This window comes from Cryptotermes secundus, unplaced genomic scaffold, assembly GCF_002891405.2.
Source record: "Cryptotermes secundus unplaced genomic scaffold, Csec_1.0 scaffold710, whole genome shotgun sequence".
Classification (NCBI taxonomy): Eukaryota; Metazoa; Arthropoda; class Insecta; order Blattodea; family Kalotermitidae; genus Cryptotermes; species Cryptotermes secundus.
Genome location: NW_019739969.1, coordinates 2,169 through 18,776, shown reverse-complemented (window position 1 = coordinate 18,776; position 16,608 = coordinate 2,169). Strand labels below are relative to the sequence as shown.

Here is a 16,608-nt window from a genome sequence, read left to right as displayed (position 1 = left end):
CAGTTGTTACCGGTAGTGACCGTGTTTCCCTTTCCCCTATCCCAGTTGCCACTACCTGGTTACGATAGAAGTGACGTTTTGATGGCTACGTTCGCTGAATGGGCAAGTTGATAATTTTTATTTCCAGAAACATTAGTTGTATTAAAATACCATCGTCACGAACTTTTAGGTCGTAATGACCGTATTGACGTTGAGATGCATATCTGTTCCTTATTTATTTGCGGTTGTACTCCAGGAGTGTGGTGTCTTTGTTTTTTGACAAGTAAACCGCTCTTGTTGCTGAGAAAGGAAAGATGGTGAGTTCACTTTGTGTGCGGAGAAAATAATTGCAGTCTTGTACTCCGCATTTACATGACCAAAGAAATTACATATTTTGTTGTAAATTGAATTTTCCACCATTTTTTTTCAGGGCGGAGGCGCACGTTAGAATAAGGGTTTAATGTGGGGCTATGTAATGTGCCTTGTATTATCATAGTCTTGAGCTACACTGAAGGTTATAGGTAAGGTTGTTAGGGAGCACAAGTAGCGCATGCCAGAGATGAGACGTGCATACAGTCTTAAGGACAGAAAACTTGAAAGGGAAGATGAATTTTGCATAAATGGGAGGGTAGTAGTACAGTGGACCCTCGATATTACATGTGATGGGGGTGACACTTTAAGTCCCGGAGTTATTGACAGTGATCCAAAAGAAGCAAGGCCATTTTTTGGAATGTAAATGGCATTGTACTGGTGGCATAAAGTCACTTGCAAACCACAAGGCAAAAATATCGCATGTCTTCCAAGAACTGGTTTTGTAGATCACAGGAAAATATTGCATGTTTATGTGCTTGAAATACATGAGGGTAGTCAAACTTTTGATGATTTACAGATTTCAGTTTGTGATTGCAGTCTTTATTGGCAGGCAGCAACAAAGACCCTCTTTATTGGTTACTTTCATACCCTTTTTGCTGGGAGTTTTTGAAGCTCTAAAGAACTGTGTGGAAGCAGTTTCCCATGCTGTACTGTTTCATTACAGTTGTACAATTGATTGTGAGTATATTCACCATTTGCAGTTGCTTTAAGTATAATTTCATGAAACGCTTCAACTGCTCACTTTCACAAGTTGCAGAGTTACCTTCAGTGTGAAATTGACAGACCCCATGTTGAACCTTCCATCTCTAAAGCCACTCTCCAAAAGATTTAAATGCCTGATTCCCATCTACTGTTTTGTTAAATTGAAGTGCTTGAGCTTTCAAAATTGCACCACATATAAGACCAGTTTCACTGTTGTTTTGTCAGAACCACTTGTACAAACAAATGTCTGCATTGAATTTTTCGCAAAATCTAGTCTTCTTCCTTTGCACACTATCTACCCTCATCTACTATGAAATCTCCAGATGAACATATTTTGTTTTCTTCTGTCATCCAACCATTTATTGTTCCTTCTGGAATTCCACAATTTTTTGGATAAATCTGATTCACTGTTCTTAACTCCTGCAGTAATTTTAATGTTTCTGTGACTGTATAATTTCTTCTTTTGTTCAGCTTCATATCTTTTTTCTTCCTTGGTTTATTTAATGGCAGCCTTAGCTGCAGCTTTATTCATTTCTTGATAAAACTTAGTACACTTAACAATATTTTTGGAGCTTCCCTCTGCATCAGTTCTGGGGCTTTGCAACTAGCATGATTGCAGTAGGTAAAAGTATTAGCATCACAACAGTGAAGCTTCAGGGGCTGACGATAGCGTAGTTAGTTGAGGTACTATGCTACAAGCTGAAAGGTCATGCGTTCAAGTCTCGATGAGGTCATTGGATTTCTTCAATAGACCTAATCATTCCAGCCACACAGTGCTCCTGGGGTCGACTCAGCCTCTAACAGAAATGAGTACCAGGAGTATTCTTGGAATATTCTTGGGGGTAAAGGACGGCCGGCGCATAGGGCTGACAACCTTGCCGCCATCTATGAGCTGATTGTCTAGAAAATGTGTCAGTCTCGACATCTCACAACGCTATGGGCCCCCATGGCCTGTTACAGGGATACCTTTACTTTTTTTACTTACAGTGAAGCTTCATGTCTCATCTAAAGGTGGTGCTATTTAAAGGCTGCTCATTGAATGCCATGGTTAGAGGAACCAGAAACATACCTACTCATAGTGGACTATGAACTTTACCCTCTGTATCAAGGAATGTTGTAATATATTCTTGTAATGTAACCAAAACATTTCAGAGAAATTTGCACAGTATAAAACACTGAGGGCTCATGGACATCACTGGGGTATATTCAAATCCATATTTTAATGAGGAGCATTCAGAAGTCTTAAAACACAAGGTCTGATTTGTGTGGTGCCATGTGATTGCAGTAATGGCAGGACATTTGTAGCTGGCAGAGTGATTAAGACCTCAAGAGAAATATCCTGCAGGGTGTTATTGATAATGTTTTTGACCTCATAAAGAAGAAATTCAGTACAAAGCAGGTGCTATGAGTGTGATGCCATGGAAAGTAGTTAAAAGAATGGTATTATATCCTGTTTGATGTGATGAGACAGCACAGCCATGATTGATGGTGGTTTTACAGAAAGTTGTACCAGCTTCATGTAGTGAGCCATGTCCAGCCCTAACATCTTCTCATGATGGAGATCCAGTTGTCACCATAAAAGTGGAGGAAGCCTTAGATACAAAGGTGAGGGGGGATCTGCCTCCAGCAATGTATTCAGAAATGAATGCCGAACATGAGGTCAGTTGAATGTCTGTGTGTCCATGTTGCAATATACAGAATTACTTATTGTCTTTCTTATCTTAATCTGTCTACCTGTCTGTCTGTCTGTCTGTCTGTCCACATGAAACAGCTTCTCTTGGAAATGGATTTTTAGTAGCCCTGTCTGAGTGTCTCTAGCAAGGAGTGTTTTTTGTTTCATATTGCATGTGGCATGAGGCTTATATATTGAGAGCAATATAGATCAAATAATTGGATTAAGCTGAAAAATGAACTGATTTATGTATGGTATTTAGAGCAGATCAGATAAAATTCCTGGAATGTTTGCTGTGTTTCATTTCAGAGTCTTCTGTCTCTCTGACTGCTGTCAGAGAACATAAGTGATAAATATTGTCACAATTTAGTGACTAGACACAGTGTTGGGATTGATATTTGAATTAATTGCACAGTTATTGTTCTTAACTACAAATAGCTATGAAGCTTTGTTATTCTTCTTAATCTTCAGATAACTACAACACTTTCCAAGTGTTTCCAGTCTGCTGTGTCATCACATACTTACTGCTGGGTAATGGCCTCAAGTAATGGTGATTCTTTCTAATATGTTTGTGCTCAGTGATACCCATTTAGTGGCAAAGACTTCTGGTCTCACTAAGTCTCTTATATAGGCGTGTGTATTCATGGCACAGGAATGGGTTTTAATGAGCTGTTGCATATGAATGGGGACACCTCTGGGACTGTTCTGACACTGTTATTTTGTCTTTTATCCATGTCACAGTATACATAGAAATGTAATTTGACCTGTTTTGTATGTATGGGAAACATGATCTCTCAATTTATGGGAAGAATGTATACATTCTAGTAGTTTGAGATCAATGTGCCGGGGAGAATATATTGTCTTGAACGGGAGGAAGTGAAAGAGGCTGGGGAAAATTTCATAATGAGGAGCTTGAAAATTTGTAGTGATTACAAAATAAAATTAGATAAATGGAATAAAAGACAATGAGATGGGTGGGATTTTAGGATGCATTTTAGGTATGTGAAATGCATGATCGTCGCTTGAAGCTGCAGTTCACGCCTTTGTCACTGAGTTCCACCTCTGCCAGTCTCCCTTGTTTGTCATGATACTTGGTTAGTTTATGTCTGGTATCTTCTAGGTTTGAAGGTGGAGCATGAAACTCTTGAGGTGGAGTCATGTGGGACTGGTGAGCATGGAACAGGGGACTGAAGTGGGACACTAAAGTACAGATGCACTATGTGGATAACAAGGCAGCGGTCTTGCTAAAGTTGAGGTGTGTCAGACAGGCACTGAACCTTCAGCTGCATTCCTGGTAACTTGGTAACTTACATGAAACTATTTTCAGGTGTTAGTGACCAGACCCGGGGTTTGGATTAGTAATTGGATTTATTGAACACTTCTAAATCGTAACTGTAACAGTTTCAAGGATCTACACACTTGTGTCTTTGCTGGTCATTGCTTGGCTACTGTTGTGTGTTACTGTCACACACTTGTGGTTTTGTAGATGTGGAGTGCGTATTCTGATGAAAGGACAGGTTTGTTGTTTGTCATGGTCAGTTTTGCTTCATGAGTTTCAATAGAATATTTGTGATGCCCCTTTGAGCTTTCTCTTGATCTGCAGAAATACCATTGTGACTACTTTGAACATATAATTCAGAGTCAAATCATTTACATTATGATTCTGAATTGACTGACTTGGCACTTCTTGTTGGTCGTGCCTCAGGGCACTCATTTCTCCCACTGTGGTGGGGCAGGCCTACACAACTTGAGAGTAGATGAGTCTGCTGCTGTTGTTGGGTGTTGCTGTGTAGCTCTGCCACAGACAGTCAAGGAGTGGTGTGGTAAAACACTCTTCCCAATGTAGTCTTGGGTGCTGTCTGCAACATGCTCTTCTGCGTCTCTTACCTGGTGTAGCTGCAGCCTTGATAGTTGTAGAGATGCAGTTCCCCTCTATGCACCAACTTGCAGTTCAGCATTATGGTATCATTGCTGCATTGCCCTTTTCTGCGCACTTCTTGTGCAGGTGACCACCCCCACACCATGTACAATGGATGGGTTTCTTCAATTAGCCCAGACATGGCCAAATCTGTGGCAGTTGTGATACTTTGTGAGACCAGCCTGAGCTATTGTTCGCCTTTGCCCTGATTGCAGTATGGCAAAGGCTTGTCATGTTGTTGATGTTGTATTTCAGCCTCCTGTTGCACTGATTCTCATCCATGATATGTATATTGGCCGTCTTGTAGTGCACTAGATCTCACATATCACTTCACTACATGTTTCAGCATCACAATGCTCGCAGCCAAAAAGAAGGACACATCACAAGACACAATATACACAAAATATAGGAAGAACGACTCCCATAGTGGAAGAATGACGTAGTACGCAGGTTTGAGTTAAGACATGTAAGATGATGGATATTAACAAATTTTGATATACGTAAAATTTATCATAGTTAGTGAAGAGTGTGCATTTTAGATAATTTTATAAACGACACATAATGGTGAGCAATGCAATAGCTTGACATAAATAACACACCTGAAGATGGCACAGTGATGCCGAAAAATGTGGTGAAGTGACATGTGAGATCGAGTGCACTACAAGACGGCCAATATACATATCATGGACGAAAAGGCTTGTCAGTTTGAATGTCTCCTGGGCTTTGATATCCAAAGTAGGTTTATGAGGAAGAGGGGAAGGTCATTGACAGGTGGCAGACCTTTATTTGATGCTAATAACATCAAAGCCAAGCCAACTGAGATCCTCTGTGGAAGTGGTGAATGGAAGGTGCCGTATCACAGCCTCTATAGGCCTCTGGGATTTGGGATAGAAGAAGTATGGGAGATTATTCCTCTCGAAGTGAGAGGGGATTTGTGGCATGGCCTACTACTGAAGCAAATAGTCCTACTAGGCATTTTATCACCCGATATATTGGAGTGCTGATCACATCTGCAGTGCGTTGAAGTGGTATATTTTGTTTGTGTATTTTTGTTGATCCATAAAGTCTTGGTGGCACAATATCATTTGGGATCACCGTTTTGGCCACTTCTGCAATCATCTTGGTTGGCCTCCTTTCCACTGCTTAGTCAGATCTTTTTTCAATATCTTGTAGTTCTGAACTTTTCAGAATTTTCCCATTTTTTTTTGGTAATCTTTGATGGTTATTACAAGTGCCCTTATTTGCTGGAAGGATTAAAATGTCTTGGTTAGCTTGTAGGGCCCCTAATGAGCCATGTTCAGCTTTTGAGTTGTTCATTCTTTGTGGTCTGAAGTGTTTTATTATGCAACTAGTGTCTAGTCCTATTTCTTCTGCCTATTCAGTTGGAAAATGCTGTATTACTATTTACTTGCCACTGATGTCTTCTCTTGTTGACTTGGGGTTAGGCATGTGAGTGAAGTGCAGACCTTTACTTAATATGGACATTGCAGCAGGGTCCACCTTTTTGTGTATGTAAAAGACCAACAAAAATAGCCTTTTTACTGCTCTAACAGTCAACATCATACAAGATCAGCAAGTTATGGGGAAATTTAATGTAAAAAGAGTATACATCCCTCTTACCTGCTAAGTAGAGTTCTCGCATACCAAGATGAGTGAAAGATGACTTAGGACTAAATGTCTCAGGGGTTTGCAGTATTCCGTGTGAATGTGGAAAATTATGCATAGGACAGACAGGTCAGTCCATTGAAACAAGGTGCAAAGAAAATGAATGACATCTGTGTTTGTATAATCCAGTGAAATCTGCAGTGACAGAACATGGCATTGAGTCAGGCCACTGGATCAAGTTCCATAAGACCCAAGCACTAGCAAAAACATAGGCTACATGGACTGACCTGTCAAAGAAGCAGTAGAAATAAAATTGCATGCAGAGAGTATAAACAGAGAGGAAGGGTTCAAACTCAGAAAAAGGAGGAGTACTAGCACCCGAGTATTAAGGCACTCCAACACACACATGTCACAAAAATCCCAGGAGCACACAGAGAAGAGTATGCTAAAAAGAAAACACATTTGACATCTGGGTCACCAGGTTAAGTGACGTGGTAGGTCAGATTTGGATGGGAGACCACACAGTTTAACTACACACTCCTACAGCATAATACACATATAGGAAGAGGCACTGATTTGACAAACTGCTGTATATGTGAGCGACATATTGTCGTTATTCACCACATCGACACATGATGGAGATTGAACAAATGTCTGAAACGCTGGTTGTTTGTTCAACCTTGACATGGCTGATCACCCAAGAATATTTTAGCACAAATAAAAACCTTATTATAAAGTTAATAAAAAGTCCGTCGAGTGTAACAATTTGTAGGTCACTTCTTTATCACTTCTGCCTTACATGTTTCGGTTTGACACAACCATCATCAGAGGCACTTACTACCATTATGAAACCACTGTCGTTTAAATNTTAACTTTGTGATTGATAGTGTAACGGACCAAAAATGAAACAATTCAAAAAACCTTATTCCATAGTGAAACACTCAGTGAAGTATGTTTGGGCTAGCAACAGACTGAGAAACAAGGTGGCAATAATATGTTGTGTAAAGGTGATGAAATTGTATAATGCTTAAATTGGGACTGATAGGCATAAATGATATGAAGGAAAGTTAGAAGGTTGGGTTTTGTAGCATGCATGTGAGAGATCAGAAATGCATACAGTTTCAGTTGCAAGGCATGAAAGGAAGAGGCCATTTTGGAGACCTTTTTGTGGGTGGAAGTTAGTGTAAAAACAGACATTGACTTCCTTAAATGCCACACTGCATGCCTTCACAGCAACATTGAATTGGCACATGACCTCTATTGTTGCAGTGTTGTCTTATTTTTTACATTTTTTATGTGTATTTAGAAAGAGAATGTATTCTGTGCTAAAAGAATACCATGGAAGAGCATATGACTGCTGTCTGTTAATGAAAAGACAAATAAGTCTAAATGCCAGGTTGACAGCATGTTAGAGATGTGTTGAAATCATGCTGGTCAACAAGGCATTAAAAGTATGAGGCAGAAGGATGTTGATTGGATTTGTCTAGCTGAGGATGGGGACCAGCGGCAGGCTGTTGTGAACATGGTACTGAACTTGTGCATTTGTTGACTGTTTAGTTAGTAGTTATTAGCAGTTTTGAAAGTTGTAAGAAGTAAGATATGTAGATAATGGGTGTTGTCAGATTGAATGCAAAAATGTGACAGTAACATGCATGTAATGAGAGAACACTGCCATGATTGATGAGGGTATGGTGCTATTACAGAACTGCATGGGTTTGGAGAAAGATATACTGGGTGCATATAGTGAGATATGTCCAACATCTTATGATGGAAATCGGGTCAGTAGTGTGAAAGCCGAGTATGTCTCAGATATGAAAGAGGAGGAGGAGAAAGTTCCTGTGCCGGTGCCTTTTCAAGTAGTAAATGCTGAACGTGAGGTAAGTTGCATATCTGTCTGTCTGTCTGTCCGTCCACTGTTAAGCAGATTTCAGACATATCCAGGATTACTTATGGCCTTTCTCATCTTCAGCTGTCTGTCCATCCATCCATCCACATGAGAGAAATCTACTCTAGGGAATGGATTTTCAACAGTCTTTTCCTTTCCAAACTAGCCTATAGCAGTTGTATTTTGTTGTAGTTTTTTTCTGATATACTGCTTCCATTTTGTGCAATTTTAAGTTTCACGAAATATTAAATAAGTTGAAAAATGAAGCAGAGTCTTGTAATACATTCAAAATGTAGGACCGTTGAAGGGCTATAAGAACGAGTATGCACAATAGGTCACCAAAGGCCACAGTTCAAGGGCCAGCAGTTAGGCCCACTTCTTATGTATATCTGTGTGTGTGTTAAAAAATAAATGGTTGTATTCACTTAAGAATTTTTGTCTTCTTGTGTGCTGTTAGAATATGCAAGGACTACTTTTACACAGACTAGTATTACCTGATATTTTGAATGGTCATGAAACTTCGTCTGTCATTTTAAAGGAAGAATGTACATCGAGGGTGTTTCAGAACAGAGTGGTGTGGAGAATATTTTATTGTAAGAAGGAGGAAGTAAGAGGAGGCTGAGAAGAATGTGTGATGAGAAACTTCAGAATTTGTACGCATTTCAGAATATAATTAGAAAGAAAAGATGTATGAGTCTTGTAGTAAGCATGTGAAGGATGTAAAATAGATGCAGAACTTTGTTTGGAAAACTATAATGGAAGATACCACTTCAGAGACTTCTGCGTAGATGGAAGGTGGTATTGAAGCTGATGTTGATTTCCTTCATTACTACCCTGTCTCTCTTTGCACCTGCATTCAGATGGCACAAATTCCTGTCCTGTTATTGCAGTGTTGTATGGTTTTTACAATGGGAAGAAATAATGTTTTAATTATCATCATAATTCCAAAATATCGTTCTATATAGGAGATAACCCATTTCCTGAGCTCGCTGAACAGTCAAATTATCCCGCGCCAAATGGACAGGGAGCCACCAGAATAGACAGAAGCAAAATGGTGACGTCAGTTGAGAAAGTGGAGGGTTGCGTTGTGGTACAGTTCCTGCATTTGCAATGGAAGTCTGCCAGGGAGATCCATGACCAGATGACCACAGTGGTCAGGTGGAAGAAGCGCTTTCATTGTGGATAGATAAATCTTGAAGATGAACCCCAAAGTGGAAGACCATCTCTCTGAGAAACCAGGAATTATGGCACAGGTGGAAGCTTGGATCCTATCCGATAGGCGCATCAGTACTGAAGCTATTGTTCATGATGTCTGCATTAGCCGTTAGTCAGTTTTCAGCAACAACCATGACGAGTTACACATGACAAAGGTTGCTGCGTGTTGGGTGCCACAGTTGACACCAGTTCAAAAACGACAGCGGATAAATGTGGCAAAGAAACTTTTGCAGTTGGGTGAAGACGAAAAGGTGGAATTTTTCGACCGCCTGATCATGATGGATGAATGTTGGGTCTATCATTATGACCCTGAAACAAAGGAAATGAGCAAGCAGTGAAAACATACAGACTCGCCACCACCAAAGAAGACCAGTTCCCAGCCATCGTCAGAAAAGATGGTGTTGAGCATATTCTGGGATTGGTGGGTTGTCATCATTACCGACTACATGCAAAAGGGCATCACCATCACTGGCAAGTACTATTGGAATGAAAATTATGGGAGGAAATCCAGAAAAAGTTATGCAGAATTCTGGGAAAAGATGTGCGACTTCTTCACGACAATGCACTGGCTCATGCTGCTCATCCTAGGACGACACTTGCTACCAGTTGGGGACATGAAATTCTCCCCCATCCACCATGTTTACCAGACCTGGCACTGAGCGACATCTCCCCCTTTCCATGGCTAAAAAAGTCACTTCTTGGCAAGCGATTCCAAGATGATGATGACATCATTTCTGCAGTGGAGGACTTCTAAACAGTCAAAATGAGACTTTCTATGGTCACGGTATCCTGCAGTTAATGCATTGGGGAAAATGTGTGGTCTTGTAGGGGGCATATGTAGAGAAGGGCTAACTCACATACAATTTCTTGCACCTGTGTCTCTGTTTCTCCTGGGTGATAATTAAAATTTTATGACTTCCCCATGTACATCTTCTTAGGTTTATGTTGATGAATGAATTTTATTCTGTGGTGAAAGAGTGTGGAAGAGCATGACACTGCCATGCATAAATGATAAGAATAATGCCATAATAGCTTACAAATTTCAAAATATCTCAGAGACTAAATGCTGTTGTCAGACAGAGCAGCAACCCCATCTCAGATGCAATTCCAGATGGCAAGGTATTAAAAGAATGAGGTGGAAGGCTGTGGATTAGATTTTTTGGCTTTGGAGAGGGACCAATGTCAGGCTATTGTGAACACAGTAATGAACTTTCGGGGTCCGTAAATGGCATGCAATTCCTGCACTAGCAGTGAGACCATTTGCTTCTGTGGAAGACTGCTTTGTCTAGTTAATAGTTACTGTGTTGAAAGTTGTAAGAAAGAAAATCTGTAGAAAAGTGGTGTTGTCAGGATGGTAGTGAAAGTGTATCGCATGTCATGTAATTGGAGAATGGAACCTCAGTTGATAAAGGCATGATCTTTTACAGAAAGATGCACCACCATCTTCTCATGATGCCAAGCAGGTGATCAGTATAAAAGTTGAGGAAGGCTCAGATATAGATGAGGAGGAGAATCTTGTGCCATTTACATATCCAGGAGTAGAGGCTGATGATGAGGTGAGACAGAATTGTGTGTTGTCTTTATTTATCCGTATATCACTGTCCATATGGAAAGTGGATTTTGGTGAAATGTTTAAAGAGAATGTCTTATAGTGCACATGGCTTTCGTACCACATTCATTTTGTCATAACGCAGTTCAAAGATGTAGGACTCGGCTACTGAGTAAATCAAAACAACTTCTGATGGGTTCCATGTTTTTCTTATCCTCCCTTTGCACTAAGCTTCCTTTTGACTAAATTTCTCTTTCAATTCTGAGGAGCTATAAATACAGTGCTGTGTCAGTATTATGAGAATTTGTAAAATTCATAGAAATTCTTGTTCTAACAGATGCCTATAGCACACAAAAATGTTTGGAATACATAGCTAGAAGTCCGTCCCATAACTTCCAATACTGCCACAGTCAATAAGTTTGTGGAATGGCCGCAGAGCACTACAGCGGATAGGTTGATGCATGATATGATGTCACCACTTGAAAGCAAAGCTACATGGTCATAGATTTCAGTTGTCCGAGGAGGTGGTCATTGCCACAAGAGATGCCGTACTGGAATTTACTGCCAATATGTTTCAGCAATGTTCTCTGCAGCTATGTCAATGTTGGCAGACTTGCATAGTGGACAGTGGCTACTATTTTGAGGGCCGATATGGATCTGTGTAAGTGTATGTGAATACCTTGTAATATGATGCGATAAAACCACATTCCACGAACTTATATGACTACCACATATACGTGGTGTGTTCAAAAAGTATCAAACCTTTGGTTGGCAGAAATACATTTACTGATTTGGAGTTACAAAACCCTAATCCCCTTCAAAGTAGACTCCTTGGTAAGACACACACTTCTCCCAGCGCTTCCGCCATTGTTGGAAACACTTCTTGAACGCGTCTTTTGGAATGGTGATCAGCAGGGTCATCACATTTCGCATGATGTCTTCTCTTGACTCAAATCGGGTTCCTTTCAGCGGCATTTTCAGCTTGGGAAATAGCCAAAAGTCACACGGAACCATGTCGGGGGAGTAGAGAGCCTGACAAACCACAGGGACATTGTGTTTGGTGACAAAAGTCTGAATCAGATGCGCAGACAGGGCGGGTGTATTATCATGATGGAGCTGCCAAGATTTTGCCACCCACAGATCTGGTTGTTTGCGCTGAACAGCATCATGAAGGCGACAAAGGACCTCCTGTTAGTATTCCTTTGTTATGGTTTGGCCTTGTGGTGCATACTCATGATGCACAACCCTATGGGAGTCTAAGAAAACGGCCAACATGACCTTGACATTGCTGTGGACCTGCCGTGCTTTTTTTGGCCTCGGGGATGTTGGATGTTTCCACTGTGACGACTGCATCTTGGTTTCCGGGTTGTACCCATAAACCCACGAGTCATCGCTTGTGATCACGGTGTTCAGAAAGTTGGGGTTACTGTTTGCATTGTCCAGCATGTCCTGTGCGATTTCCAGATGGCGTTGCTTCTGCTCCATTGTTAGCAGTTTCGCTACGAATTTCACAGACACTCTCATGCCCAAATCCTCAGTCAAAATTGAATGTACTGATCCAATTCTTACCCCTATCTCGTTCGCAAGTTCTTGGACTGTGATACGACGGTCCACCATGACCCAAGTCCGCACTTGCTCAATGACATTCTCATTTCGGCTTGTTGAGGGTCTGCCTGAACGCGGTTCGCTGTCCAATCGGTTCGAAGATGGCGATGAGGTTGTCAGTCTTACGCGCCAGCCACTCTTTACTCCCCAGGAAAATTATTAAATTAATTCCTGGTACTCATTTCTGTTAGAGGCTGAGTAAACCCCAGGGCCTAGTGCGGCTAGTAGGATTAGCCCATAATTAAGGAACTTCAATTTTGGAATTTGCACCAAGCAAACTGCCATAGATGATTGATTTTGAATTAATCCTAGATGGGTACCTACATAGATGTTTTCTGTGACATCATTATTCAGTCGATTTCAGGGGAATAAAACAAGTATGGCAGGCATGGGAAGACATTCTGTGGTGTCATCAGAAACCAGAATTTAACTAGCCATGTGACACTGTATGCAATGAAACAAGCTTATAGACTGAAGAGAAAATTCTGAGGTCATCATCACATGATTTACAATTCTCATTAGTTAAAACTTGTAGGGAGTAGGACACAGAGGTTGTATTAGTTGAGCCGTTATGATCTGCCAAACATCAAAAGTTTCAGAAACAAACCTGCAAATAGAGTTTTTGCAAAATATTATGGGAAAACAATGGTGACTAGATAACCATTCATTCGTCCATCCTTCCGCCCGTCTGCCTGTCTGCCCTTTCATTTGTTAAGATGAATTTGGTGGAAGAAAGTCTTTATTTTATTTGCTGATTGTTCGTGTGTGCAGCATGAAGAAACTGATAGTTCCAATGGTTTTGTCACTACTTCCACCCAGTTTTGGAGAAAGTCTGCATTCCAGAATCTGAGAGCAGTGTACCCCTACCAAGTTTTAACCAGGGAGAAGTGTAAGTCATGTGATGTCCACTGAATTTTCTCTGCAGTCCATTAGCTTCTTTCATTGTATATTGTGTCTCTTGACTGGCTGAATTCTGTTTTCTGATGACACCTTGCATTATCTCCAGTCGTACTTTACATTTTACAGGGTTATAGATCTGTTGGTGGCAGTGTAGTTTGAGACAGTGACAGAATTGTTTGGATGTTTATGCACTGTTTGAGACGTCATTGAGTGATGATAATGAGGAGGAAAAGATTGGTGTTAGTGACAGACTTGAAGTAGCTTATATCAGATTATAGGGGACAGAGGGACTTTGGAGCCAAAGGTACAACCTTTCACATTTTTTTTGACTGATTATTTCATGTACCCGGTTTACTTATGTGAAAGTCTTGCAAAGTTGAAGCACGTTTTAATTATGACAAATGCATTCCATGATACATTTCAGATTTCGTATGTAGTGATTTGTGGAATAACATTCCAGATTTCAGTCTGTAAGCACTGTGTAGACTTAATCCCATCTATTTTCCATAGAGGCAAGGATCACACACATTCTGACCTGACAAAGTGATGGCCACACTCTTCATAGTATTTTTTCATCAAAAGTAGTCCTTACAGACCACACTTGGTCCTATGTGGTGTATGCTAGTGAATTTTTGCTACCACAATATGTATAGATCATTATACTTTGTTCATTCATGAGAGAAAAGTTCCAAAATATATTTCCCATGCCACTTGGAAGTAACTGCATTATAAAGGAGTATAGTACATAAACTGTGTACTGTACACTGCACTACATTTCTGGATGTGTGATGGGATTTGGTAAATGTCACAATTGGTGTAAAGAAATGTCTATTTATGTTATTTATGCACCAATTTCAAATTCATTCCTCATCCCCTTAGGACATAATCATGATATTTTGCTTCTCATGTTTACTAGGGTGCTGTAAATGAACCTGAACGCAAGTACACTGGGGAGCATCCATTTTCTTGCAATGTGTGTAATAAGACATTGAGTCGGCAGGCTCATCTGAGAGAACATCTACGCATACATAGTGGGGAGCGCCCATTTTCCTGTGATGAGTGTAGTAAATCATTCTGTCGGCAGGCTGATATGAAGAGACATCAACGCACACATAGTGGGGAGCGGCCATTTTCTTGTAATGTGTGTAATAAATCATTCAGTCAGAAGGGTGATGTGAAGGCACATCAACGAACACATAGTGGGGAGCGGCCATTTTCCTGTATTGTATGTAATAAATCATTCAGTCAACAGCGAAATATGAAGGCACACCAACGCATACATACAGGGGAGCGGCCATATTCTTGTAATGTGTGTAATAAATCATTTAGGCATGGGACTCATCTGAAGACACACCAACGCATACATAGTGGGGAGCGACCATTTTCCTGTAATGTGTGTAACAAATCATTCAGGCATGGGGCTCATCTGAAGACACATAAACGCATACATAGTGGGGAGCGACCATTTTCCTGTAATGTGTGTGGTAAGTCATTCAGTCACCAGAATTCTAAGAGGATACATCAACGCATACATACAGGGGAGCGGCCATTTTCCTGTAATGTGTGTAATAAATCATTCAGTCAGCAGGCTCATCTGAAGAAACATCAGCGCATACATACTGGGGATTGGCCGTTTTCCTGTGATGTGTGTAATAAATCATTCAGTCTGAAAGGTGATCTGAAGACACATCGACACATACATAGTGAGAAGCGACCATTTTCCTGAAATGTATAATGATTCATTCAGGCATGGTGCTCACCTGAAAACATATGAGTCCATACATTGTGGGGAGCCACTATTTCCCTGTAATGTATGTGGCAGGTGATTCGGTAACCAGAATTGTATGAAGTCACATCAAGGCGTACATACTGGGGAGTGGCCATTTTACTGTAATGTGGGTACTAAATCATTCAGACAGCAGGTTGGTATGAAGAGACATCAACACTGGAGAGTGGCCATTTTTCCTGTGATGTGTGTAATGAATCATTTGGTGAGCATTGTATTCTGAAGAAACACCAAGGCATACATAGTGGAGAGCAACGATTTTCCTGTAGTATATAAGAAATCGTTCAGTGAGCAGGCTCATCTGAAGAAATATTTACATATATACAGGGTGTCCCAGGAGGAATGTGCCAAACTTCGGGAGGGTGTTCCTTATGTTAAAGTATGCCGATATAACCCAAAACACCTATGTCCAAAGTTGAACGGTTACGGAGATAATGGCCCGAGAAGTGTCAAACTTTGACCGGGGTTACACACTTGTTGATTACAAAATACATATTAAAACTGGCAGGAATATGTGGATTCTGTAATGTTAATAATGTACGTAACATCAAACCAACTTGTGAGTGACGGAAAGCCATAAAATTGAAGTACAAAATACTCGCTCGCCATGTCATAATTGTCCTTAGGTTTCCAAGCAGTATACATAACACATGACTGGCGAGCGATGACGTAACGTGCTGACTGCGCGTTCTGGTATGAGCCAACTACATAAGCACGGCTAGGGAGTATCATCGCACTCAAGGACAAACATAGATAAGGGCTCTCAGCTGAGAGGTACAGCGAGGTACAGTGCTTGGACCTGCCAGAAGACCACACTTTTCTTGGGCCATTATCTCCGTAACCGTTCAACTTTGGACATAGGTGTTTTGGGTTATATCGGCATACTTTAACATAAGGAACACCCTCCCGAAGTTTGGCACATTCCTCCTGGGACACCCTGTATATAGTGGAGAGCAACAGTTTTTTCTGTAATGTGTGTGATTTGTTATTCAGTCATTTGAGCATACTGAAGACACATTAACCCTTTCTGGTCATTGCCTTGTGAGATAAAGATGTTTTAAATGTCCATAGAACCAGAAAGTAAACTGTTTTGCCTGAAAAGTTGGTGCAGCAAGGGCATAAAGTGAAAAAACAAAAGGCGTAGTACATTTTCGATTGTCCAATGCTTAGGCCAGCTGAACACTAATATAACATCTGTTAGTGAAAAGCTGGTAGCCTTCAACACCACACACTGAGTCCTAATCTGTCCATCAAGGAAAGAACTATTCTTGAAATGAATGGTTTTTCAGAGTATGGCGAGTTACACGTGTCGCCCGTAATCTAGAATCGTACTGTGAACATAGCCAGTGTCACTATCAGCTTATACAAATAATATGATGCCCCACATCATTGTTTTTTTTTGGGGGGGGGGATTAAGATT

The 16,608-nt window shown here is 40.7% G+C and overlaps 1 protein-coding gene across 1 annotated transcript; it reads left to right on the top strand.

Moving 5' to 3' along the window:
• Positions 1-14,422, top strand: LOC111872218. Its single transcript, XM_023865880.2, has 6 exons — positions 1-102; positions 2,554-2,712; positions 7,952-8,125; positions 10,776-10,904; positions 13,274-13,391; positions 14,319-14,422. Exons 1-6 carry the CDS (start codon positions 82-84, stop codon positions 14,330-14,332), a joined length of 615 nt encoding a protein of 204 aa, XP_023721648.1. The 5' UTR covers positions 1-81; the 3' UTR covers positions 14,333-14,422.
• Positions 14,423-16,608: the final 2,186 nt, after the last annotated feature.

Coding starts and splice junctions, on each gene's coding strand:
- LOC111872218 (XM_023865880.2), top strand. CDS start 82: ATGGCTACGTTCGCTGAATGG. Junction 103..2,553: donor TGGCTACGTTCGCTGAATGG/GCAAGTTGATAA, acceptor GTGGTTTTACAG/AAAGTTGTACCAGCTTCATG. Junction 2,713..7,951: donor AAATGAATGCCGAACATGAG/GTCAGTTGAATG, acceptor GTGCTATTACAG/AACTGCATGGGTTTGGAGAA.